This window comes from Natrix helvetica (assembly GCF_964273705.1).
Source record: "Natrix helvetica genome assembly, chromosome: 6".
Taxonomy (NCBI): domain Eukaryota; kingdom Metazoa; phylum Chordata; class Lepidosauria; order Squamata; family Natricidae; genus Natrix; species Natrix helvetica.
The window spans coordinates 74,612,848-74,640,366 of record NC_138553.1 but is presented as its reverse complement, the minus strand read 5'-3'; the positions used below and the strand labels follow the sequence as shown (position 1 = coordinate 74,640,366).

The 27,519-nt window shown below is 40.5% G+C and overlaps 1 protein-coding gene across 1 annotated transcript in view; it reads left to right on the top strand.

The window, feature by feature from the left end:
- The window catches only part of PHF21B (PHD finger protein 21B), a gene marked incomplete at its 5' end in the record, with an annotated part of 175,974 nt that overhangs the window by 130,812 nt on the left and 17,643 nt on the right, over nucleotides 1-27,519 (top strand). Inside the window, 4 exons of the mRNA XM_081957118.1 lie at nucleotides 10,962-11,312; nucleotides 12,722-12,841; nucleotides 21,898-21,949; nucleotides 23,756-23,832. Coding sequence (XP_081813244.1) covers nucleotides 10,962-11,312; nucleotides 12,722-12,841; nucleotides 21,898-21,949; nucleotides 23,756-23,832 — 600 coding nt within the window. The remainder of the gene's footprint in view (nucleotides 1-10,961; nucleotides 11,313-12,721; nucleotides 12,842-21,897; nucleotides 21,950-23,755; nucleotides 23,833-27,519) is intronic.

Here is a 27,519-nt window from a genome sequence, read left to right as displayed (position 1 = left end):
GGTAAAATACATGCTGATTGCCAATCGCCCAAATTTCGATCATGTGACTGCGAAAGAAATGATTATGCACTTTTTGTAGCCGTGTAGAAGAGAACATTCCTTCACCTTTAATGCTAGACTTTACAAATCAAAATTCTGTGTTAATCAACCGGACAGTTAAGATAAGTTTGCAATGACGGGCATGGAAGAGTGATAGGAAGAAGGACGTTAAAAAAATGAGCACGGAAAATATGGGAGACCTGCAGGGCAAATGCACTTTTGAAATAGTAACTTTATTAAGAATTACTTACCGTGCAAGGTTCGGGTGAGTAGGAGGAATGAGTGACGAGGAAGTTAGAACTCTAAAGGAGCTTGCTGCATGGAATACTAAGCTGTAGTTATATGAACAAGCTGGCTTGTGAACTTTGACAGTCTCTTCCCACAGTCTCTTGTGTCTGTCTATCCTCTGTGCAGCTAACCATCATTTTGCAGTAGACTATTTCATTCAAACTTATTGAGTAGCCGTTTGTTTAGATCGTAAGTGGAAATCACAATCCAGTTGTGGGTTTTATTCTTTTTTTTTTAATGAAGAAGAATGTTTTCAAGGACAAGAATGAAGGAGCAAGACTGTGATTTTGCATCACCGCTGAACATACAACTTACTAAAAGACAGTGGCTGAAATTTACTGTTTTCCTCATGCACTTTTTGAATGAACGCCTTCAAAGCGTTCAGTTCTGGTCGCCACGATGTAAAAAAGATGTGGAGACTCTAGAAAGAGTGCAGAGAAGAGCAACAAAGATGATTAGGGGGCTGGAGACTAAAACATATGAAGAACGGTTGCAGGAACTAGGTATGTCTAGCTTAAGAGAAAGAAGGACTAGGGGAGACATGATAGCAGTGTTCCAATATCTCAGGGGCTGCCACAAAGAAGAGGGAGTCAAGCTATTCTCCAAGGCACCCGAGGACAGAACAAGAAGCAATGGGTGGAAACTAATCAAGGAGAGAAGCAACTTAGAACTGAGGAGAAACTTCCTGACAGTTAGAACAATTAATCAGTGGAACAGAAATTGCCTCCAGAAGTTGTGAATGCCCCAACACTGGAAGTCTTTAAGAAGATGTTGGATAGCCATTTGTCTGGAACGGTATAGGGTTTCCTGCCTAGGCAGGGGGTTGGACTAGAAGACCTCCAAGGTCCTTTCCAACTCTACTATTGTATTATAAAGCTTCGCGCAAAAGATTTCCCATGGGGACTATGATAAAATCACTTCTGGAAATGAAATGTTGGTAGAGTATCAGCTTTCTTTGCTCATAATATTCTGTATTTCAGATTTGCCATCTGATTAAATTTCCTGTGCATAAGTATTCAAGAAGCAGAGGGCATAAATGTCATCATGTCTACTTGATTCTTGGTGACCTCACTCACTAGCACTGATGATGTTACCTAGTTAGGGTAATGAAACGTTTTCAAGAAAACAAGCAAGCTCAGAGAGCAACAAGGACACATCATTTCAACCCTGAGCTAAAAATATTCTCCTTTATTGGTACTACTTGGTTCTACTTTGAGTGCATAACCTCTTCTTTATACTTTTATCACCATTTAACATATGTTTGCGGTATATGTTGTTGGGGTCTTTTTAAATAAAATCTCTAATCCTTTAATTGTATATTTTAACACTGTTAGTTAAAGTGTGGAATGTAAGGATTAAAACAGTAAGAAAACAGCTCTTTATGCTAATTTTTCTTGGCCTCTGGGGCAGGACAACTATTAGCTTTTTTTGGGGGGGGAAACGTACATTGTGTGCAGAGCGACACTTTATTTGTTATATGTAAAAATGAATTATTTTGAAATGATTTGAAAGCAGGTGGAAACTTAAGATGTAGGTAGAATGTGCAGCTGAGCTGACTTTTCACAAGGGGGCAGCAAAGACCCAGGGTTAACATAAGCTCTCAGTTTGCATATGCAATAGAATCACTTTTTAAAGATTTTTATGCAACGCAGTCTGACATTTTATCTGCATATATACATTAATGCAACAATGCCAAATGTATTTAAATTAGCCTAATTATAGCATTCATTCTGTTTTGCTAATAAGATGCATGCATGTAGATTTGAATTATTTTATCATCAGTATAGGTAATCCTCAACATACATCAGTTCGTTCGTTCGAAGTTAAAACAAGCACTGAAAAAATGACATTTTTAATGCTTATGACCATTAGCATCCCCATGGTCAAGTGGTCAAAATTTGGACACTTAGCAACTGACTCACATTTACGACTGTTTGCAATGTGCAAACAGGGGTCATATGATTCCATTTTGCAACTTTCTGACAAAGAAAAGACAATGGGAAAGCCACATTCCCCTAACAACTGTATCATTCATTTAACAACTGCAGGGATTCACTTAACAACTCTGGAAAGAAAGGTCATAAAATGGGGCCAATTTCACTTAACAAACAGTAGAAATGTTGGGCTCCATTTGTCAATGATTACCTGTAATGGGATTTTGAATTCAGAGGAAAGAAAGCAATGGGCGAATGTTCTGTGTGGTTTTTGTATTCTTGTAATGGGCAGACAGTTGCGCAGACTCTTAAGTACGGCTTATTTTGCGGGGTAGTGCTTATGTTAGGCCACATGTAAAAACATGCTAGGGCTTATTTTGGGGATACCGTATTTTTTGGAGTATAAGACGCACCAAGATTTTGAAGAGGTAAAAAGAAGTTTTTGCACTCTGCAGGCCTCCCAAACCCTCCGCACGCTTCATTTTTTGTGAAAAACAGGGTGTGCAGAGAGTTTTGGGGGGGCTGCAAAGTGCTCCTGGGGCCTGGGGGGGGCAAACATGAGCAAAAAATGGGCCCATTTTTTACAAAAAAAATGGGGCGTGCATAGGCTTTGGGAGGCTTGTAGAGTGCTCCTGGCGGCTGGGGCGGCAAAAACAAGCAAAAAAACCGGCCCATTTTTAGCTCATTTTTGCCCTTTCCAGACCCCAGGAGCACTTTGCAGGCCTCCCAAACCCTCTTTGGATGCCAAAAATACTGTATTCAGTGTATAAGACGCACCCAGATTTTCACCCTCTGTTTGGGTGGGAAAAGGTGCGTCTTATACTGGGAAAAATACGGTAAGTCTTATTTTCAGGAAAACAGGGTACTAGATGATTCACCATTGGCTGAGCTGACTGGAACCAATTCCAGTTGTTTCAACAGCTGGACAGAGACATCCTTTCTGTAGGATTCTTCCCCTCTATTAAGAAATCAAGACACACGTATTGCCATATGAGCTGTGTTACATTGAATTGCCATGCAGCTACAACTACCCGAATCAGCACTGATGCGTGTGCAAACAGGGCAACCCTCCCGCTCGGCTTTGCCTCTTCTCTTCAAGCTGCAAAAGCTAAAAATCTACTTTTGCATGCAGGAAGGCAACAGCATAGGCTGTTATTTTCAGTATCCAATTATTGGGAAACAAACAGTGCTGAGACCAAGTGAATTGGAAGAAACTGAATTTAACTGTGTGGCACAATAAATCATTCGTGCAGGATCTTGAGTATACAGCATATTGTTTACTTAATTACATCCACAGTAAGCATTGTAGTTACCTGCAGATCGTCTTTGTTGGAAAATCTCTTCTTGAATGTCACACAGAAGGCTCTTTGGAGCATTCTTAGATATTTTTTTGTTAGAAAGCCATTTTTCTCTCTCTATTTTGGATCTTCTTTTCTACTAGCTGCTTTAAAGAAATAAAGTGGAAAACCTAGCTTCGGCTTGATGAATCTCATCACCATTCATAAAGAGTAGAATTCTTTATTGTCCAAGTGTGATTGGACACCCAAGGAATTTGTTATTGGTGCATAAGCTCTTAGTGTACATAAGGAAAATAAAATACATTCATCACAACACTTAGTGATAGTCAAGGTTACTAATAAGATATCAAATCATACTAGTAAACCGATAAAACAATATAAATTGTAAAGATACAAGCAACATGGTTATAGTCATAAGTGGGAAGATATAGATACTAGGAAGGAAGAGAAGAAGAATAGTAATACAGTCTTAGTAAATTATTTGACAGTGTTGTGAGAATTAGTTGTTAAGCAGAGTGATGGCATTTGGGGAAAAACTGTCCTTGTGTCTAGTTGTTCTGGTGTGAAGTGCCATTTAGTGTCGTTTTGAGGGTAGGAGTTGAAACAATTTATGTCCAGGATGCAAGTGGTCTGTAGATATTTTCGCAGCCCTCTTTTTGACTCGTGCAATATACAGATCCTCAATGGAAGGCAGGTTGGTAGCCATTGTTTTTTCTGCAGTTCTAATTATCCTCGGAAGTCTGTGTCTGTCTTGTTGGGTTGCAGAGCCAAACCAGACAGTTATTAGAGGTGCAGATGATGGACTCAATGATTCCTCCGTAGAACAGAATCAGGAGCTGATTCTGTTTGAGCTTTCTGAGAAAGAAAGAACATTTGTGGTGCTTTTTTTAAAACCTTCACCTTGTTATATATAGTCTAAGGATAGTAGGCTAAAGAATATTTCCTACAGCAAGCACACTTGTCAAATATTAAACAAACAAAGGTGATGGTTTGGCTTGTCATTTTTCAATGTCACACTTGGCGCTCTATTAATGACTTCCTACAATTTCTTCTTATGAGAGGAGAAGGTTATTTAGCACCAAGGCTGATTATGCTACGAATTTGGTGCAAAAGATCAGAAGAATATCCATTTTGTTCTTGGCCTCAACTTGGAATCAAGCTTCCCATACACTAATTGTAGGTGCAGAAATCTATTAAAAAATCACCTTCGCTTTCAGGATATTTGGAGGAAGACTTTCAGACAAAACTTTTAATTGTTTCTCTAACTTCTTTGTTGATAGATTTTTCACTTGTTTTATCAACACATGAGGGATCAGATGGTCAATCCTTGGAAGATGATTAATTAATTTGATTTACAGTATATCCTACTTGAGTAAGGAATTCAAGGTGGTGAACTTAGTTCTCCTTCCTCCAATGTTTCCTACCACAATGTTGTAGAAAACCCAGTGAGTTTCCACGGCTGATGGTGGATTTAAACTCATGTGTTTTTGGTCCCATTCCAATAGGGAGCCACACTTGTCTCTTGCCAGGTGGTGAATGCCAGATTGGCCTTCAAGACTTCCAGAAGGCATTTTGTGTTGTGTCCCATTTTCACTACCATTAGAAGTGGCTCTGTGACTTCTCTAGTGCACCTAGCTCAGTGGTGGGATTCAATTTTTTTTTACTACCGGTTCTGTGGACGTGGCTTGGTGGGCGTGGCAGCAGAAGGATACTGTAAAGTCTCCATTCCCTCCCCACTCCAGGGGAAGGTTACTGCATTCCCTTCTGATCAGCTGGGACTCGGGAGGCAGAGAATAGATGGGGGCATGGCCAGCCAGAGGTGGTATTTACCAGTTCTCTGAACTACTCAAAAATTCCGCTACTGGTTCTCCAGAACTGGTTAAAACCTGCTGAATACTACCTCTGATCTAATTCATCTGAAGTTAGAACAGGAATTGCACCCCAGGTGCTTTGTAGATTAAGCTAACTTCTGCCCGGTTGGGCTGGCTTCTTCAATAAATTTCATTGCACCTAGAAGATGTTCCTACCCCTGAACGCTTTTCACAGTTTTTGCTATTCATGGCCTACAACCTTGGGTGCTTTTTGAGCTGTGAGCCCTCAGCTGCTTAATCATTGCATTCAGGCTCACTGTTGAGACTCCTTCCATCTGCCTTGCCAAAAGTCAAATTTAATAGGCTCCTTTGAGGAATGCTGCTACCCTTCTAACTCAGAGATAGGTGAAAGAGTTGGGCACGCTTTGCTATAGACAGTTTTGTAAGGATCAATGTGATAACCGTATTGTCTTTTAAGTAAATTTTCCAGACTATCCAGAATAATTTCTTTCCAATTTTTTTTTAGGGATAGTAACTTGTTCCCAGCTAAAAGGCATCAAAATGTGCCAGTGCAGCAGCCGATAATAAGTGGCATCAGCTAATCAAGTAATCTATCCCTTTTTTTGTCTGTTTGTAATATATAATCCATGAAAGTGGCACAGTGGTTAGAATGCAGTACTGCAGGCTACTTCTGCTGCCTGCCGGCTGCCTGCAATTTAGCAGTTCGGATCTCACCAGGCTGAAGGTTGACTCAGCCTTCCATCCTTCCATGGTGGATAAAATGAGGACCCAGATTGTTGGGGGATAATATGCTGACTCTGTAAACTGCTTACAGAGGGCTGGAAAGCACTGTGAAGCGGTATATAACTCTAAGTGCTATTGCTATTGTGATTGCATTATTGTATGGATGTTCTGTTTCTGTAACCTATTTTATGTTGATGGGTATAAACTAGTCATCCACCCACCCACCCATATGCCAAGGGCATTTCTTGTTCTGACCGAGGCCTCCTGAGAGCATGAAACACCTCTGTGTACGGACAAAAAAACCCTTTTATTAATTTACTGTGAATTCTGCTCATTCACATCCAGCAAAGTCTTTCAAGGGAGGATTTACAGTCACAGACCTTCTCTGGTTTGGAGAGCTGCAAAACTTGGCAAGGAGTCTCGGAGAATCACAATCCAATTAAGCGAACTAATTGTCTCCTGCAAACTCCACTCCCCTTTCGCTCCTCTTCTATTTCCTCTGGGAGGGGCCATTCACCGTCCACCTGTGGCCTTACTCCCAAGTCGACCCCTGTTCTTTAGCTGTTCCCTTCTTCTGGCAATTCTGCCCATGCGCACCCTGGGAACAGGCTCCAGCTGTTCGTCTGCCTCACTGATGTCTGCCTCTGAAGGCAGCTGATAACTGGCATACGACTCTGGCCCCTTTCTGCCTCCGACGCAGAGCCCTCATCAGAGCCTTCCTCAGACTCCAGGACAGGCCCATGTTCCTCCCCAACCTCCTCACTGTCCGAATCTACTGCCAGCTCTACTGGCTACTAGTGGGCCACAACATTTCTATCCTGAAAAAAGGTATCTGAACTGTGGTTGCCTTTCTATCTGTTCAGACGTTCATTGCAGTGAACCTTTCATTGCGTTTGGTCAAGAAAATTGATTTATAACAATTATTCTGGAAGAGGCTTATTTTCAAATTGCATTCAGTCTATATCCCAAGTTATGCTTCTCCTATTGATAGAAAGTACACAGTAGGTATACAGCATACAGTACACAATACAATATTTTGAGTATTCACTACATGTTTTGAGCTGGCAGGAACTTTCTTTGTCTCTCGGAAATGATGGTGTCCTGCTGCATAGACAAATCTTTGTGGACCATTTTCTTCCAAAGATGTTTTTTCTGTACCGGAGCAAGAAAAACGAAATGCACAGGTACAGTATAGGTGGTACCTTGCTCAATAGTAATAACTGTGAGAGGAATCTTGGAGTCCTAGTGGACAACCATTTAAATATGAGCCAGCCGTGTGCAGCAGCTGCCAAAAAAGCCAACACAGTTCTAGGCTACCTAAACAGAGGGATAGAATCAAGATCACGTGAAGGGTTAATACCACTTTATAATGCTTGATGAGGCCACATTTGGAATACTGCATTCAGTTTTGGTCGCCACGATGTGAAAAAGATGTGGAGACTCTAGAAAGTGTGCAGAGAAGAGCAACAAAGATGATTAGTGGACTGGAGGCTAAAACATATGAAGAACGGTTGCAGGAACTGGGTATGTCTAGTTTAATGAAAAGAAGAACTAGGGGAGACATGAGAGCAGTGTTCCAATATCTTAGGGGCTGCCACAAAGAAGAGGGAGTCAAGCTATTCTCCAAGGCACCTGAGGGTAGAACAAGAAGCAATGGGTGGAAACTAATCAAGGAGAGAAGCAACTTAGAACTGAGGAGAAATGTCCTGACAGTTAGAAGAATTAATCAGTGGAACAGCTTGCCTCCAGAAGTTGTGAATGCTCCAACACTGGAGGTTTTTAAGAAGATGCTGGGTAGCCATTTGTCTGAAACGGTATAGGGTTTCCTGCCTAGGCAGGGGCTTTGGACTAGAAGACCTCCAAGGTCCCTTCTAACTCTGCTATGGTATTCTAACATAATCAGACTTACTGGGTCCAGGGTGATCCTGTTTCATGCTGTTCTTCTGTCCACATTTCAAATGAACTGGGTTCCATCTCTAACAAAATCAAGTAGATCTCTTTCTCTCGTAAGTATGGAATGACTGCTTCTCACTGTAGATTCTTCTCCATTGAGAGGTGAAGCCACTGCAAGTACCATATTTGTGGCATTATACATGAAGATTTTGTCACATGAAACATGGAAGCACCATAAATCCAGGGGTGGGCTTCAAAAAGTTTAACAACGGGTTCTCTGCCCGGTTGCTGGGTGGGCATGGCCATGGTGAGCATGGCCTAGTCATCCTCCTATGCCATGGGGGGGGGGGTTTCACCCTCCCCAGGCTCCGGAGGCTTTCCGCGAATGTCCAGGAGGATGAAACAGCCTCCCGGGGCTCTGGCAGCCAGAAATGGCCCATTTCCAGCCTTCTGGAACTTCTGGGAGGCCCATTTTCACCCTTCTCAGGTTCTGGAGGCTTTCCTCAAGCCTCCTGGAGGACGAAAACTGCCTCCTGGGCTCTGGAGACCAGAGTCCTGGGATGGGATGGGAGGGGTTGACGGGGCGGGGTCAGCCAGGTGTGGGAATGGCGTGTTCACCAAACTGAGCAGATCCTTAGCTAGAGGATCGCCTCAACCTATGCGAACCCGCAGCAGCCCACCACTGCATAAATCTGATTTATTCTTTCACAGAGCCAGCCTCTAATTTTTTAGTCTAGTGGACCAAAGGCCAAAAGAGGGAGGGCATCCACCCTTCTCTGGATCAGCTGATCTGCGGGTCACGGGCTGAGGTTAAGGGGCCTCCTGCACCTCAAAAATCATAAGACCTCCCGGAAATAAGGCCAAGTGCTTATTTTGGGGGGAGGGGTCAATATCATATTTCAGGGAAACACAATATCGTAAGGTTATATTAACCAAACCTTGTAATGTGTCTCCCTCCCTTTGCCTCCTTCATGTCTCAAGGAGAGTCATATCTGAGACACTTTCTCAAAAATTCTGCCCCAGACCCAGATTTTTTTTTAAAATCTGAGATTGTCTTGGATACAGCTCTTCCTTCTGTTCCCAAAGTTTATTCTCACAACCTATGAACACTGCCAAGAAACTATACATCTTTATTCATGAAATCAGGTTTTTACTTTTGGTATTTACATCAAAGTTATTTAATTGGTTGAGTAACTTCACACATTTTGAACTGAAAAGAAAATGCTTGTTGATCAGAACCCTGAAAAGTGGGTGCGGCTTTAGCACTTCGTGAGTGACTCAGATGTTGACTAGCTTTTCCCGAGAAAAAATTTGGAAGGGGTCTTCGAGTTTTTGCTCATTTGTTTTAATGTCAGTTGAGGTGGAAAGCAGCAGACGGAAGGTGGGAAGGAGTGATGCGTTAGTTCATTTATGTACTCCAGATAGTGCTTCTCTGCTGTTGTAGATTCATGATTGACTAGCTGTGGGCAGAAATTTCTACAGGGTATGGTTAAAAAAATGTCAAGATGATTACCATGAGGTTGTGATCAAAATTCTGCCCATAATCACACACACGAAGGAATTTCACTTGCATCTTGGACTTTTTGAGTTGAATGAGCAGATCTAGAACTTTTCAACCATGATGCTATCTAGAGCAACCATCTCTTTTCTGTAGAGCTTATCCTTTCAGGGTTTGACGTGGAACTCACAGCGAAGAAAGAGTCTAAGACAGTGGTCCTCAACCTGCGGGTCGGGATCCCTTTGGGGGTCGAATGACCCTTTCACAGGGGTCTCCTAAGACTATCGGAAAACACATATCTTCGATGGTCTTAGGAACCACCCATTTTATGGTTGAGGGTCACCACAACATGAGGTTGCGGCATTGGGAAGGTTGAGAACCACTGGTCTAAGACAACGGACCCAAACCTTTTGGGTGCCACGGACTCGTTCTGCGGAGAGCAGTTTTTCCTCAGACCAGGTGAGGGCGTGATTTTGTGGTTCTGCATGCACGAAGGTGGTGCTTTGCTTGCTTGTGCGGGCCAGTTCTCTGCAGACCGTGGACCAATGCCAGTCCATGGACTGGGGGTTGGGGATGCCTGGCCTAAGAGAAAAGGCTTCCTAAACTCTATCCGGCTTTGCCTTTGTGAAATGCTGCTTTCACGTCAGCAGAACTGAGAATAAGGTTGGAAATCTGCATTTCAGCAAACTGTTGAAAAAAAATTCTTAAGGTAATGATGATTTAATAGCTGACCAGCTGCTGTAAGCCTGTAAACTGAGATGACGCAATGAGAATGAGTCAGCAGGGTTATCACTTTAAGAAGATGTCAATATAAGGGAGGCCATGTGAGGGCGTCTCTCTCTCCATGTGTGTCTCTGTGTTATAGTTGAAGATTGATTGATTGATTCCCTGGTTTTGCCTAGTATGTTTGTGTGTGTGTGTGTGTGTATGCATGTATGTATGTATGTGTATACACACACACACACACACACACACACACACACACATATACATGCCTTGTAGATAAACCACTGTTTGAAAGATCAAATCTCTCTGTACTGTATTTTCCTCCTGGCTTGTCTCAAAATAGTAGTTACACTGTGCACATTCTTACAAAAATGATTTGAAAAAAAGCCCCAAGTCTACTTTTTTGTTAAATGGCATTGAAATGGCTTCCTCCTGTAGTGTGGTGGCCCAGAGATGGAGCTCTCACCTCATAACCAGGAGGCTGTGAGTTCGATCCTAGGTAGAGGCTGATATTTCTCTCTCTGGCCACACTGAGAATATATCTACTGAAAAAAAAACACCCCTCCGCATTGGCGACAGTTAAGGCATCCGGCCAGTAAACACTCCGCTACATTCAGTTGCCCAGACTCCACCCTGGGAGGGATTGTGGGGGCTGTTAAAAGAGGATGATTGAAATGGCTTCCTCCGGAGTTACGTAGAAGAGTTTTTCTCCCCCCTCTCTTTCCTGCAGGTTAGGCCAAAGACTCTGATCCCAGACAGCCTCCCAATTTCTCCATGCAGAGATCAACCTTCCAAGCAACCTCCAACGTTTCAGAAGGCAACAGTGGTCAGCATCAAGAACCCAACTCCTGCCCTCCCCACTGCCAATAATACTGTTAGCCATGTACAGACATCCAGCAACCAATCACAAAGTGTCACAGAGACGGCAGCCCTCTCCTCGTCCCTGAATAGCGCTGGGGTAGCCTATGCCATTATCTCAACATCTCCCAATAATGCAATGCCCATCAACACCAGCGCTGCTGTCTCGGTGGTTAATGACAGCATTAAAGTGCAGCCCCTTCTCATCAGTGCTGACAGCAAGGTAGGTTTCATTAAGGGAACTGCAGGCGTTGCAAATGACTAAAGTTAAGACAATATCAGGACGGCCGATCTGAGTTTCTCCTTAGTTACAGTCACTGCCCGGATGAATAAAGTGAGAATCTTATATGTCTCAGCAAATGGGGCTCATAATCAAATCTTATCACTCGACCTCACTTGGCAGCCGTGAAGCGATTCATTCATCTATCCCAGAACTGGGCGATATAAGAGGTCAAAGGTTAGCTAGCTTGCAAGCTAAGCAAGAGAGCTTTTGTAGAATTGGCATAATCATTATTGGGAAACAGAAGTAGCCAAGTGTGCAGAAACGTCTTTCATTGCAAACCAATTAAGTGACCATAATGGTAATCAGACGCTATCGAAGCAAAATTGGCCCTTAAAATCAACGGGAAACAGATGCAAACAACAGAGCCAAAGTAACTGTTAAGAATCCAGAGAGAATGTCCATAGCTTTATTTTCAATATGGGACGCGGTGGCTCAGTGGCTAAGACGCTGAGCTTGTGGATCAGAAAGGTTGGCGGTTCGAATCCCTGGCATCGCATAACGGAGTGAGCTCCCATTACTTTTCCCAGCTTCTGCCAACCTAGCAGTTCGAAAGCTCGTAAAAATGCAAGTAGAAAAATAGGAACCACCTTTGGTGGGAAGGTAACAGCATTCCTGCACCTTCGGTGTTTAGTCATGCTCTTCGGCTTTGAAACGGAGATGAGCACCGCCCCCTAGAATTGTGAACGACTAGCATATATGTGGGAGGGGAACCTTTACTTTCGGTCCTTTATTGATTCCTGATAGGTGCTGAAGGATATAAACTGATGTATTATAGATTAAACAATTATCTACAGATTGATGACCTACCATTGCATAAGTCTGAATGTTTCTTCAACAACTTTATATAGGTTGAGGATGCAGAGTGTTCAGCCCAGGAGATGTGGTAGTGTAATTGTGACCCCCTTTTTTGCTGTTGGATTGTAGTGATGGTGGTTTAAGACTTGAAAATGCTTAAGGCAGCCATTCTACCCCTTCACCACTCCTGAATCTCCTCCCCACCCGGGTTTCTGTTGTAGGGAAAATAGGAAGATGTGTTGGATATATTTGCTTACGTAGATGAAATTGTCACCTCAACTCAAAGGATACTTTTATAGGATGCTGACCTGACATTCAAATCTTGTTACAACTTACGAATTTTTACATGTTTTATTGACAGACCAGGCCTCAGCTTAAAGGCTTTGCAGTTTCCCTAATAAGAATTGATAATTTTAATTCTGGCTAGGGAATTCTGTTGAGATAAAGGTGTTGACATCTGGAAATTGTCAACATTGGGAATTGCTTCTTTTCCTTTAGCTATGCGCATAATGTTTGTTTTCATGTCTTATTTTCACCTGTCTCTTGATTCTCAGGTCATCATCATTCAACCTAAAGTTCCAACTCAGACAGAAAATAAAGTGGAGATAAAGAAACCTGCTGAAGAGTCAACTCAGGGACCTGCTACCAAAAAGAAAAAAGATGAAAATCCTGAGGTAAAAAGATCACTTTATTATCTTGGAAAACATAACACATGTTTGTTGTGTACATCTTCTTCATCATCATCAACAACAATCTTCATCATCATTGTTTTAGCCATTGTCTGACCACTGCAGGATGAAGGCCTCTTCCACACATTTCCAACCAATATGGTCCTATTGATCCATCTTGTTTTAGGTCTCTTTCGTGGATGCATTTGATCAAGTGGGATCCATTCTATGACTGCTTTGGTCCACCTGCCGTCAGTTCTTCTTACTATGTGACCAGCCCATTTCCATTTCAATTATTTTATTCCTCTATGAAGACCATAATAATCTCTCTATATTAAAACGGCTGTATGTGTGTATGTTCCAGCATAACTCTGGAACGCCTGGAGCAATTTCAACCAAATTTGGTACACAGATGACTTACTCTCTGGAAACAAATATTGTGGGGGTAGTACACCCCTAAAACCCCTCGGGGTGTGTATTCTGTTAAGATACAGCCTGTTGTGTCTTAAAATGGCTTCTACTGTACTGCCGTAAAATGGCTTCTACTGTGCAGTGCAGTGGAGTTGCCATGGTAATGGCTTCACAGTACTCCACAAGGGGGCTCCCTCTGGTAAGGGGAAAATCCAACATTAGAAATTACATTTGGGCCAGACATTTCCCTCCTATAAATAAATACCAAAGCAACACCGGGTTATTGGCTAGGCAAAATATAAAATAGATCAAAGATTGAAATAGATATAATCAGACAGTTTTGTTTTATTTACAACTTTTGCTAGTGATAGCTTGCTGGAGAATATAACCACAAAATATAGCTAAATGTAACATGGCTCTTGTCTACCCATAAAGTTGGGTATTACTTTTTTAAACGTTCTCCACTATTTTCCTCACTTTCCCCCCCCCCCCCATCTTCTGAGATGAACTCTTTTTAGCCTTCATCCATTTTATTTGTGCCTGTACTATGCTAGTCCCTTAATGAAACAATGAGGTCGTCAATTTGCTCTTGCCTCTCGAAAGTCCAATAAATAATTCGGCCAGGAAGAATTCATCAGGAAGCATTCACACAGTAACAAGTTAAATAGGCCAATATCCACTTGCTTCAGCTCTACACAGAATGGTTATTGGGAAAATGTGGTGCTGTGATAAATAACAGAGCTCCTTCCCCATTCTTCAGGTAGAATCTGGTGAAAATTTATGTTGGCTTGTATTTTGCACAAAGTTGAAATGCATAATATAAAGGAAGGTTGTCTTAAGAATTAAACTTGTATATAAACTACTTTGTCATATGTGCTAGAACAATTTTGATCGGAGGTCTGGCAATGGCAGAACTTAATTTTGAATAAATGGCCTTTTTATTCCATGTGTAAAGCTATTGTTTACAGTCCTAATAGAGCTGAATGGAACTTAGATTTGGTTTTAAAATTAGACTACAGCATGCTGGGCTGAGCCACATAGGTGATTTTGCAAGATGTTCTACAGAGCTGCATTTTAAACAGAGCGTTATCTAAAATTCATCCAATTGAGAGACACAGTTATTCATTAATTCACGTTCAAAGGCTATGCATCTGCCAAGTGTCTCAAGACAAAATTCCCAGAGTGACAATATTTGAGAGATAATTTTAAAATTAGATGGTTACATGTGAATTGTAAAATATAAATCCAATAAAACAAACAAACAAAATGATACTAATTCTAAAAATTATAAAACAGTATAGGAAATAGCATAAATCCCCCTCCCATCATTACTTTGGGATGGGATTGGATGGATTGGATTGGAATGGAATGGAATAGAATAGAATACTTTATTTGGTTAAGTGTGATTTGACACATAAGGAATTTGTCGGTCGTACAAAAGCTTTCAGTGTACATGCAAAGCAACATAATAATAATAACAATAACAACAATAATAATTTTATATAATTTTAAATGTTCAGTTGACTTGAGTTTCATGTTTAACAAATAAAAGAGATAAAAATAACAACAACAACAACAACAACAACCGTACATCTTAAGAAGATACTTGGTTGATACCTAGGGCCCTGGCAGCAGCTCGTATCAACCATCAGCACCAGTCAATGGTATTTGTGATGCATTTTTGAATGTTCAGTTGACTTGAGTTTCATGTTTAATGAACAAAGTATAATAATAATAAGTTATCAATAACTTTCAGTTGACTGAGTTTCATGTTTAATGAATGAAAGAATGATAATGATGATACCAATAAGGAGGGGGTAGCAAAGAAGATGGGAAGCATAATAATGGTACTACAGCCATACAACATGGCCAAATACATGCAGACATAAGATAGTACTGTGAAAACTAGCTGTTCAGCAGCATAATGGCACGAGGAAAAAAGCTGTCCCTGTGTCTAGTTGTTTTGGCATGCAATGCCCTATAGCAGTGTCTTGAGGGGAGGAGTTGCAGCAGTTTAGGTCCAGGATGTGAGGGGTCTGTAGATATTTTCTCAGCCCCCCTTCTCACCTGTGCAATATACAGGTCTTCTATGGAAGGCAGGGTGCATGGTTTTTTGTGCAGTCCTAACTATCCGTTGGAATCCGTATCTGTCCTGTTTGGTTGCTGCACTAAACCAGTCAGTTATAGACAAACAAATGACAGACTTCACAATTCCTCTGTAGAAAATATAACAACAGCTCTTGGGAAGCCTGAACTTCCTGAGTTGATGCGGGAAGAATATACTTATGGTTTTAGATGTTCATTTCAAATCCTGGGAGATCCTAGAAACCCCCCCCCCCCAAATGTGAAGGATTTTACTGCTGATGCTCTACTGTTAAACAGAGTAAAGAGATGGTAGAATAGAAGGGTTCCTCCTAAAATCTACTCACATAGCTACAGTTTTAAACATGTCCAGCTCCAGATTGTGTTGGCTGCACCAAAGGGCCAGTGGTTAAACCTCCCTTCTATATGCAGATTCATCACTGTCTTAAGACTAATCAATCAATAATCTATATCTTCTGTCGGTCCGTCTATTCGTCTGTCCACCCATCTATATTCTACGTATCAAATCAACAGTGTCACTTCATTTCCTATTTGAAAATTAAAAAAAGATGTGCAGTGCGGGAAGCATTGTGCTGTTTTTTAGCTTGTAAATGGCATTGTTTTATTAATAATACCACTTAACATTCACACTGAACTTTGTGGTAGTTCATTTATTTTTATCCAGGATTTCTTAGAGCGGTATTGAGAGAAAGGTTAGTGTTATCTATGTATTGCAGAAGGGAAGAATCAGAAACGGTAATTTATCAAGTTTCCTGGTAGGTTTGTAGCAGAAGTCAGATTTTAATGAAGGATCGCCTCTCTTACAAATTATACTCTTTGAGCCAACACACTAATACTAACTATTACGATTATTGTTATTGGGGTCACTTCAGAGGCATTTTGAAACAATACAATACATATGCTGTGCCATAAATACAACGTGTATACCTATTGTGGAAACAGTCAGATTTGAAATGATTTCTATTGTAGTCCCTAAACTGATTTTCAATACTTGGCATGCGTTTGTTATAGGATGAGTTTGCTGATTTTGCCATTTTAATAATTTTCCAGATTTTTCATACCCATAAGAACAAGCCCCTTGTAAGGTATAAGGATTTCCTCCAATTGTTCAAGGAGCCTGCCCTAGCTCAATCAGGTTTCCACAATTAATTTTGATATCTTCTGCTTCTGCTTTTTTTTTTTTTTAATATCACAGTGAACCCCAGGAAAATTATTCCATCCCAAAACTGGTCTGCAAATACAAGCCTCAAAAGAACACAGACAAAAGCCATGTTTTCATAATTGCTATGGGGTGGGGGTGGGGAGAGAGAGAGAGAATGGAAAGAAAGGAAAGAAAGAAAGAGAAAAAGAAAAAATGGAAAGGAAAGAGATAGAAAGGAACGAGAAGGAAGGAAAGAAAGAAAATCTAAGCAAATGTGCTATCTCAAATAAAGTATCGCTAGGCCAACCAGCTAGAAACACTGACTTGGGAAGAGGTTATTTACAATAGACAGGAAAATCCTACCCCCGTGGCCGAGAGCCATGTTAATTGACTTCATTTAATACCCTCCTGGAGGCACCGAGATCCTCTGCCTGTACTCTGTTCACACCTTTGTACAGATAGTCCTTAATTTACAAACATAATTGGACCCAGAATTATGGGCGCAAATTGTGCCATTTGTTACGTGGATCGTTGTGCGATTGTGCCTGATTTTATGACATTATTTTGCAGTGGTTGTTCAGTGAATGCCATGGTCATTAAACAAATCCATTGCCCGCAATGGGCATTTTTGGTGGAAAGTGGAAGTAAGCCCTGGTTTTTAATACCAAAGTTGTAAATTGTGAATATGGAATGCTGCAAAAAGGTGTAAGTGCAGTAAATGCTGGAAAGGGGCAAAAAAAGTCATAAATCATGGTTACATGACTGTGGGATATTGCAAATGACCATAAAGATGAGCCACTTGCCAAGTGCCCAAAATAAGATCATGTGACTGCAGAGGGTGTAGGTGTCATAATTTCAAAAAATGGATCGTAAGTAGCTTTTGTGTGGTCCCTTTGTGACTTTGTTCGTAACCAGTCATAAGTTGCGGACTATCTGTGTTGATTGCCCAGTATTGAGTCATACTATATAAGATTTTAAACAAATATAGTCAGTCTAAATTAATGACACAGGGCTCAGGTTAAATCATTCTCTGGATCTGTAGCATAACCAAGCACTTTTCCTTATATTTCCAATCTCTCTCTCCATTTCTTCACTCACATTATGCTGTCTGACCTTCAATATTGTATTCTTTGTCAAATTTCATCACACTATGATGATCTTAAATGCTTATGTCAACCCTGAAGTTGGTCGAACTGTGGCCACCTAGAACAAAATATTGTGGCCCGCCAGTAGCCAGCAGAGCTGGCAGCAGATTCGGACAGTGAGGAGGTTGGGGAGGAACATGGGCCAGTCCTGGAATCTGGGGAAGGCTCTGATGAGGGCTCTGTGTTGGAGGCAGGGAGGGGGGCAGAGCCATATACCAGTTATCAGCTGCCTTCAGAGTCAGACATCAGTGAGGCAGACGAACAGCTGGAGCCTATTCCCAGGGTGCGCATGCGCAGAGTTGCCAGGCGAAGGGAAAAGCTAAGTCGACTTGGGAGAAAGGCCACAGGTGGACGATGAATGGCCCCTCCCAGAGGAAATAAAAGAGGAGCGAAAGGGGAATGGAGTTTGCAGGAGACAATTAGTTCGCTTAATTGGTTTGTGACTCTCCAAAACTCCTTGCCAAGTTTTGCAGATATCGGCCTGTCAGCTCTCCAAGCCAGATAAGGTCTGTGACTGTAAATCCTCCCTTGAAAGACTTTGCTGGGTGTGAATGAGCAGAATTCACAGTAAATTAATAAAAGGGGGTTTTGTCAGGACAAGGAGTTTGCTTCATCCTCTTGGGAAGCCTCGGTCAGAAGAAAAGGGGGCCAAGAAGCAGGGTGTAGAGATAGCTAGGGTGTTGTAGCCTAAATAAAATTATTTCCCCTGGGAATCAAGGACACTAATGCAGGTGTTCAAAAGGTGAAGACTAAGGTCACATAGCAACTGGACTGCATGCTGATTGGACCATGTGACTGAAGACTCGGGGGAAGTAACACTGGGAACTTAAAGCAGGTTTTCCACCAGGAACGTGCCAATTTGATATGTCCCAATAAAATGTTCTTTGAATGGGATGCATTACCTGGAACCTTGACAGCTTATCTCTGACCTCACAGTAATGTCGGGTGCTGTAGCCCAATTCTAATGTTAAAAAACAGGACGCCAAAACCCAGTTTTACCTGCCTTCTGTTTATGGATGTGTAGATTTAGCAGGAGTCTTCCTTTTGGTTATCACGCTTTGATACCTGGGATATAAAGTTGAATGGCTGCTTCTTGCTTCTCAATTCTAAGAAACAAATATATATTACTATTGTCTTGGCATTGATAAATAAGCTTTGGGTTAATTCATTTTGTTCCTTGAATAAGCTTTAGTTGATTAACATGCATTTATGCAACTAGTATAATTAGACCAAACTGTATAATTAGTATAAATGCATGTTAAGGTATATATATATATATATATATAAACCCTTACCAAATTATTCAAAGTGAGATATGCTGCTGATTTCTTAAGGCATTTATTGATATTTTTACCACATCATGAAACAAAAAATCCTTCCATATTTATGCTGGTCTTTTAAAAGAAAAGTTAAAAAGTAAATAAAATACTGTAGATTCTGCATAACTCCAACTGGATAATACCGGAGAAGAGCAAATAATCCACTATACTCTGCAATATGATACATGAATGGTTGAAAAAAGAAACAAATAATAGTTTCCTTATTTAATTTGCATTGTCCCTTAGAGCTGCATTTGACATTTACAACAGTGGAGTACATTAGTTATTTCTGAATCCTATTTTTGTCTCACTAACATGGATGTCATGGAATTTTAATCTTCTCAACCTTTGTTTTTACTCACTAATTCCAAATTTGAGGGAATTATAGAAATTATAAAAGTAGTCACAGAACCTTAGAGTTGGAAGGGACATTCTGAACCATGGACTCCAACTCCCTGCTCTTTGTATGAACTAAAACTTCCCAGATCTTGGGTGAAACTTTAATTAGTTCTGCTAGTGAAATGTATTGATCGTTAAGGTAAAGGTTCCCCTCGCACATGAGTGCTAGTCGTTCCAGACTCTAGGGGGCGGTGTTCATCTCTGTTTCAAAGCCAAAGAGCTGGCGCTGTCCTAAGATGTCTCAGTGGTCATGTGGCCAGCATGACTAAATGCCGAAGGCGCATGAAACCTTCCTACCTTCCCACCAAAGGTGGTTCCTATTTTTCTGCTTGCATTTTTACATGCTTTCAAACTGCTAGGTTGGCAGAAGCTGGGACAAGTAACAGGAGCTCACCCCATTATGCACCGCTAGGGATTCAAACTGCCTACCTTTCTGATCAACTAGCTCAGCGTCTGAGCCACTGAGCCACCATGTCCCCTATTGATCATTAGGAATGTCTTTTTAACATTCCATTGGATTTTACTATTATGTCATGAAATTCTCTGGGGCAATAGAAAACCTCAGTGGGATGTCAGTGTCATTTCCCCATCAGGAGTAATGATTTCTAATTTCTTCTTTGCGAGACTTGTTGTTCTTTGAGAGTGATACTTAGAACTAGAGAGGAGAGAGAGAGAGAGTTCCAGGTTTCACCTGACTAATGCAGAATGCAGCGACTGGGAACTAAGGCAGCTTCCTAAGTAATGCTGATGACAATTTTCAATGCGCTGATGGCTTTCCATTGTGTCTGATTGGAGCATTGCCCTTCTTGGCCAAGCTGGAGCAGCTCAAGGAGGCATACAAGGGATTGAGCCAACAGTGGGTTTCACATTTTGTTACCACCAGTTCACCGCGTGCCCGCTCGCTCTGCTCCCTTCCACACACGCGCCCAACTTTCTGCGCATGCATTTTGCTTGCATGTGTTCCTTCCATGCATGTGCCCGGCCTCAAAAACGTGCTTAAATGGGATGGCATAGATCTGGGTTCGGGCGAACCAGTCCGAACTGGCTGAATACTACTTCTGGATTGTGTTTATTTGACTTCCTGGGAAGGTGCCAAACAATACGGACAGCGAACGAAGAATATCTGAGACCTGCAGTGTCTGTGCAACGTATTTTTTTCCTGCATGAAGAAGAGCCAAACTACACCCGATGCAAGTACAAGCTTGGTTTCTTATTGAAAGGGAAATTTGAGAAGGTTTGGGAACCAAGTGTCAACACTGCTTGGCACCATGGAAGAAGAGAGATTCCTGGACTGCGCAGCTGAAGCTTGCCATGAAACATTAAGGAAGTCACTTGTGTTTCCATAAGTCAAAGATCTCCCAAAATCCAGGTTGTGCTGGTGGATGATTAGTCCACGCTAAAGAAACGAAGATCCAATGGCTTGAAAACCTGGAGAGAAAGGTATCTGTGAACGATGACAAATCCTACCAAATGAGGATATTGTTGGAATTCCTCTCTTCGAATTTCTAGACCAAAGTCTTTGGGACATCTAATTGCTGACATTGCCATGCCGCCTGCAAAGACACAATTACGGTAGCGCTTTTGAGTGTACCTTTATAAGAGAAGAATCACCTGTCTTTGGATGCTTCTGGGCCATTTTTCCAAGACCATGCATGCTCCTCATTGAGTAGTGTGGTGGGTTAGAGGTGGAGCTCTCGCCTCGCAATCAGGAGGCTGTGAGTTTGATCCTAGGTAGAGGCAGATATTTCTCTCTCTGGACACAATGAGAATATATCTGCTGAACAAAGCTCCGCACAGGTTACAGGAAGGGCATCCGGCCAGTAAACACTCAGCTCTACTCATTTGCCCAGACTCCACCCTGCAAGGAATTATGGGGTAATTAAAAGGAGATGATGATGATGCTTGTTCCTCATTGGAGACTTTTTCCTCTGGCCTGAGTTTATGCGCTATTCATCAGGGTCACAACAAGGGAAGATATTACAATATTTCAATCACCTATGAAAATTACATATGCTCAGGCAAAGAAATTGAATCTGTAGCTTATGTTCCATTAGTATCCACTTTATACGGAATGACAATTTCAACTCTTAGTTTCAGTTATTAAATTTTTTTAATTTCTCTTATGAGAGGATCACTGTTTCTCTTTTCAGCAACTAGTTTCTAGATGCATAGTGTGAAATTTGTATTTATAGCTTTCTTATAGAAATAGGAACTTCTTTGCAGTTTTGATTTGCTTGGTTTTGTGTCATTTTTATGCATGTCCAGTGTTTTAATGGTGTATATATTTTACAGTAATTGGTTTGATCTTGGACCACATCATAATGATCTTCAAATAGTTACAATAAATTGAAGATTGAACAAGATAATTTCATATAAACTCAGAAAGGATGCAGTTGATATAGAATATAAATATTTGTGGTAACTCTTTGGTGGATGAAAAAAAGCCATCAATTACTGCTATGTAATAATTATGGATTATGTTCTTTATGTGAATCATCAAAACATACAGAAATAACTTTTTCATTTGCTTTATTTCTTCTCTAGAAAATTGCCTTTATGGTAGCGTTAGGCCTGGTTACGACTGAATACTTGGAAGGTAAGAAGGCTTATCGTACTTAAAAAAATTCTGCTGTTTTTAAAAGCAACGTATTTCAATATAATAAAGAGATTATTTTATAAAAAGAGGTTGGAGACCTTAATGTGAATTTTTTTATTGTGTTATTGGAGTTAGTTCTCAAGGGAAAGAACTTGAAAAATGCAGCAGAGCTCCTGTGAGCAGCTCTTAAACATGAACCTTATTGAGTCATTAGAAGATGAGTAAACTGATTATGCAAGTCATTGCCAAAAATAACCAACATTGTATAATGAAATTATTATTTCATTTTTGCATCTTTAGAAGTAGGCCATGCGAACATGTTAAAAGTAACGGCACTGCTATGCATAATTAAAAAGCTTATTAGGATTAAAAATTCAAGATCGCTATCTGGGTTTTTCCTCTTTTTCCAAATAAGGTTAGAAATGAACTAAATGTATTGAGTTTTAGTTTTTTCTATTCGTGGCCTTTCCTTTCTTCTTCCTGCAATTGACATACCTTTGGAGAAACTGGCCCTAGAGTGTGAGCAAAATACATTGCAAGGCTTGCAATATCAAATTAGTATGACCCAAATATTGTGGGCTTTGAAGCTTTTGTGTTGCTAGGAAAATAAATTTCACATTGCCCGGATCAGTCCCAGAAAAAGAAGTTCAGAAACCCAAAGGCTAAGATAATTAGGATGATTCAGTCAACCGGATGTATAGAAGATAAGGTTGGAAGCACAAGGTGGGAGTCGGAACATGAAAAGATTAGGCTACTACTTAGACCTGGAATCGTGTGGGCTGCTGGGGGTTCGCAGGGATTCAGGAGAACCTCTAGCTAAGATTCTGTGCAGTTTGGAGAACCCCCAAATCCCACTTCTGGCTGGCCCCACCCACCCAACCCACCTCTCCCAGGAGTCCCCATGCAGCCCATTTTGGATGCAGGTAAATGCAGGGTGCGCATGCAGGCTCGGGAAGGGCAAAAAACGGGCCTACGGGAAGTTCGAGAAGGCTGGAAACGGGCCAATTTATGGCCTCCACAGGACCTCTGGAGCCTGAGGTGGCTGTTTTCACCCTCACGAAGACTCAAGGAAAGCCTCCGGAGCCCAGGGAGAGTAAACACACACCCCCTGCCGTGATGCAGAAAGCCGACTAGGCCATGCCCATCATGGCCACGCCCACCCAGCAACCAGGCAGAGGACCCCGTGCTAAAGTTTTTGAAGCCCATCCCTGCCTGGAATGAGATGTTTTATATGTATTAGAATGAATACATTGGTCAAAAATAATTGTACAAGACTAGCACTGTGTAAATAGTATATATGTTATTTGTCTTTCACTTTGGTTTCTATGGTGGATGAACTGCCAGGACGGTCACACTGTGTTCGTTATACATATGTATATATTAGATAGATAGACAGACAGAGAGACAGACGATAGATAGATATATACACATACAGACACACACACACACACACACACACACACACACACACGTACAATATATGTATATATTTCGTAGATTTTCACGGGTGTAGGTATGCTGGTCTTGTTGTGTTCGGGTCTTTTCCCGTGTAAGATTGAGATTGTCTTGGCAACGTTTCGTCGAGGTCTCACTCGCCGCCGAAACGTTGCCAAGACAATCTCAATCTTACACGGGAAAAGACCCGAATACAACAAGACCAGCCTGTGTGTGTGTGTGTGTGTGTGTGTGTATGTTAAACATATGTTTTATATGAATGATAAGGTCTAATTAGAAAGTCAGCTAAGTAGCAAGAATCATCTGATCAAGTTTCATCTAAATATATAACACCTTTGAAATTGATTATAGAAATCCAGAGCAAACGGCAAGAAAGAAAAAGAAGAAGTACCGCCAACCCAGCTTACAGTGGACTCTTGGAAACTGAGGTAGCCCAATATTTAAACATTTTCAGTTTCACTTTCATTTCTGGCCTATGCAAGTTTAAAGATATTACAAGTCAAAGGAAGGTGGGAAAGTCAAGATTGTACCTGGGACCATATGAGTGTTATTTTTTCCCGATATCCTTGACTTATGATCACAGTTGGGCGCAAAATATCAATTGCTAAGCAAGGCGGTTGTTAAATGAGTTTTTATGATTGGGACCCAATTGATTATGACCCAATTCTGTAGATTTCTACAAAATATAAAATTACACAATCTTTGAAAAATAAAGATGAAGAATACATTATTCTTTCAACAACGGGAACAAATGCAAAGAAATTCATGTAACGGGTTAATCCTTGAAGACCTAATATTAACATCCGTTGAAAAAATGAGAAAAAGATGATGAATATTAATGAAATCAATAAGAATGTAGTAAGATTTTAAAAAAAAATATTAACTAATCTGAAGCAATAATATCATGGCCAATCAGACACAAGGTTTATTGCTACAATAAAAAAAAACTAAAAAGAAAAAAAGAAAAAGAAAATATAGAAGGCATAAAAAAGGAAAAGAAAAAGAAAAGAAAAATAAGGATATATTAAAGATTATATGGGATTAATTCTGTAGTATATATATAATGAATGTGTGTGTGTATATATACTTCCTATTTCATCACAGCAAGTATAAACAATTTTAGTAGCATCACCTCATATTTATAAATTCTTAAGAACCTTGCCTTTTCAGTCCTCATTAGCAAAAGTCCATTAAGGGTTATTAGAGATAACAACATTATTTATTTTAGACCTGTTCAAATAAAGCAGTGTTTAAACCTAACCCTTTTACTTTTAACAATATTGATCTTTAGCCCCTTAAAATAATATTCTAAAACTTGGTTTTCTTTTCATTTTTTTCTGTTTTTCCTACTAACAAAATTCTTCAAAGCTTTTTTTTTTAAAACCCTCTTTTGTAAATCCAACATAGGAAGATTTTTCAGTTCACTCTCTTGGTTTGATATAAGTATATCCCTTTTAATTATTAAAATATTAGCTGGTTTCTAAGTCCAGCCTAGCATCTTTTTCTATATCATTTATGTAGCTTGTCATTTTTAAATCCACTTTCAGATCAGTCTCAATTTAGTCCTGTAAAACTTGTTCGTCTTCCATAACAACTTTTAAACACAGTCTATCTGTTTAAAATTAAAATTAATTTCCTAATACATTGTTTAAAAATATTTTTCAGTTTGTTGAATGTTAAAATGTTTTTGCTCCATTCCATGTTAGTAAGCCCAATGTTTGTGTTCTTCTCCTATAATAATATAGCCTTTATTGTCATTATACATAATGTATACAATGAAATAGGTTAATCTTTAGTTTCTTCCAGTTCCCTCTAGAGTCCAGCCTTCAAAGTTCCTTCTTACCAGTATCATTTTTAAAAAAACAAAACAAAAGCGCTTTGCCACAGGAAGAATTCTGATGATTAATTCCAAAATCTTATTTCAAATTTACCTGAATCCTTCGTCCAGTTGTGATTTTATAAACACAAAGTTGTAATCATCTTTTCGATGTTTATTCCATAAGAAAAAGTCTTTGAATCTGTATTTAAAAGCTTCTTTTTGTGGAGGATTGAAGGAAGCTCTCCTTGTGTTTTCACACTTGTCAATCCAAAGGTTCCTAATAGCTAAAAAGCAGTGAACAAGCAATTCCTGAAAGTAATTAGTAAAATGATTAAGTGAGCTTAGTCTCTTTTCAATGGTGCCAATCACAGTTTGAGTAAAATGGCTATTCCCTTGTCTCTCAGAGGTCTAATCCCACTGTGGTTGTGGCCTGCCAGCACCCAGCAGAGCTGGCAGCAATCGGACAGTAAGGAGGTTCGGGAGGAACATGGGCCAGTCTTGGGGGCTGAGGAAAGCTCAGATGAGGGCTCTGCGTAGGAGGCAGGGAGCTAGACAGCAGTGAGGCAGAGGAACAGCTGGAGCCTGTTCCCAGTGTGCGCATGCACAGAGCTGCCAGAAGACAAGAACAACTAAGAAAGCAGGGTTGATTTAGGAGTAAATCCAAACCTTGGAGATTCTTGGCCCATCCCATAGGAAACGAAAGAGCGAATGGGGAGGGGGCAAGGAAACAATTCATTCATTCGGTCGTTTCAAGAGTGGAAAGCTCTGTTTGTAAGAGACTCTATGCCAAGTTTTGCCTTGCCCTGCATTTGGAAACTAGTTATTTGGCAGCTCTCCAAACGAGATAAGGTTCATGTTGATAAACATTCCTCTGAAAGACTGTTTGCTAAGCCTTGCTGACCTTGAATGAAAGGAATTCACAGTTGTGTAAATAAAAGGGTTTTGCCGGGACCAAGGCTCTGCTTCTTGCTTTTTAAGGAAGCCTGGGTCAGAACAACTGGAGAATGTTGAACATGCTGAAGAAGGTTTTATTTTCCATGGTAATTTCTGATTTAAATTGTTGACGCGAGTCAGGATTGTAACTTTGGACGAAATGTCCATCTGGGTTCATTTCCAAGTGGGAATAAAGACACTGGAAACATGGAGGCTGATTGGAAAGATGGTTTAATGGTGAAGCAGAATCACCAAGCACGTGTGAGTCTGAGTAGCTGACTACATGGAGTGGAGAGAGAGGGGTTTTTAGCTTCCTGTTCCTGTGGCAAGAGCATGTATTCTATTGGTTGCTGTAGTCAGATTCCTACGTGGAATCATATTTATCTGAATTAGGCCGGTGGAACCTTGAGCTGGTGAAATATCCTAAGGTGTCATATGAAGGTCTTTTGTCTTGTAGATAGGCTGGCATCAAAGTATCTGCTGGGGCAGGGAGCTGAGGCTGAATTCCTGTTTCCTTTCAGATTTTTATTTCTCTTTTAGGGGAAATATTCTGCCTTTTTAATATTTCCTAAAATATTTCATTCTTCTAGGAAAGGGGTGGGTGCTCTAACTTTCTACAGAGGAATGCTTTTCTCACCTGATCCAGCTCCCTGCAAGACTGGACATTTTCCAGATCAAAAGGAATTCGATGAACCTTAAATCTGGTTTATGGACTGAACCTGAATATTTCTGACAGATGGTCCAAATTTCTTTTTTGAACCAAAAGCATGGCAAGCATCGCCCAGTTTATGTTTTGGTTTTGGTTTTATACTACTGGTCGAGATCTGAGTTTAACACCAGCTGGTCTTCATGAGAGGTAAAGATATCACATTTATGATAGGTGATACTTACCTGCTCCTTAGGTATGTGGAAACGGGGATAGTTTTTTTTTTAAAAAAGTAGAGATTTGGAAATGCATCATTTGTGTATTCTCTGCTCACAGGTTTGATACAACATTGGAGAAAGAATTGATGATATTTAAATGTGGAAACGAACTTATTTGCTAATTCCATTCTTTAATTTAAAACACCTCCAGGAAACCTATCTAAGTGTAGTAGTAGCAAATTTGACACAAAGGAAAAGTAAGAGGTGGGAAGAAAGTTGTTTTGAATTGTTCTTTTTCTCTGAATGTATTATGTCTAAAATGGCAGATAATTTTCAGGGTTAGATTTATTTATTAAACTTTCTTTGCTATGAAGCTTTGCTTTGTGTATCATTCTACCACTGGCTTCTAAATCGTATCATTAATTTCTAAATTAAGGATGACCTGGTATCTATCTGAGAAAAAAGAATTCAGGTTGCAACTAGGATAGGAAGATAGATA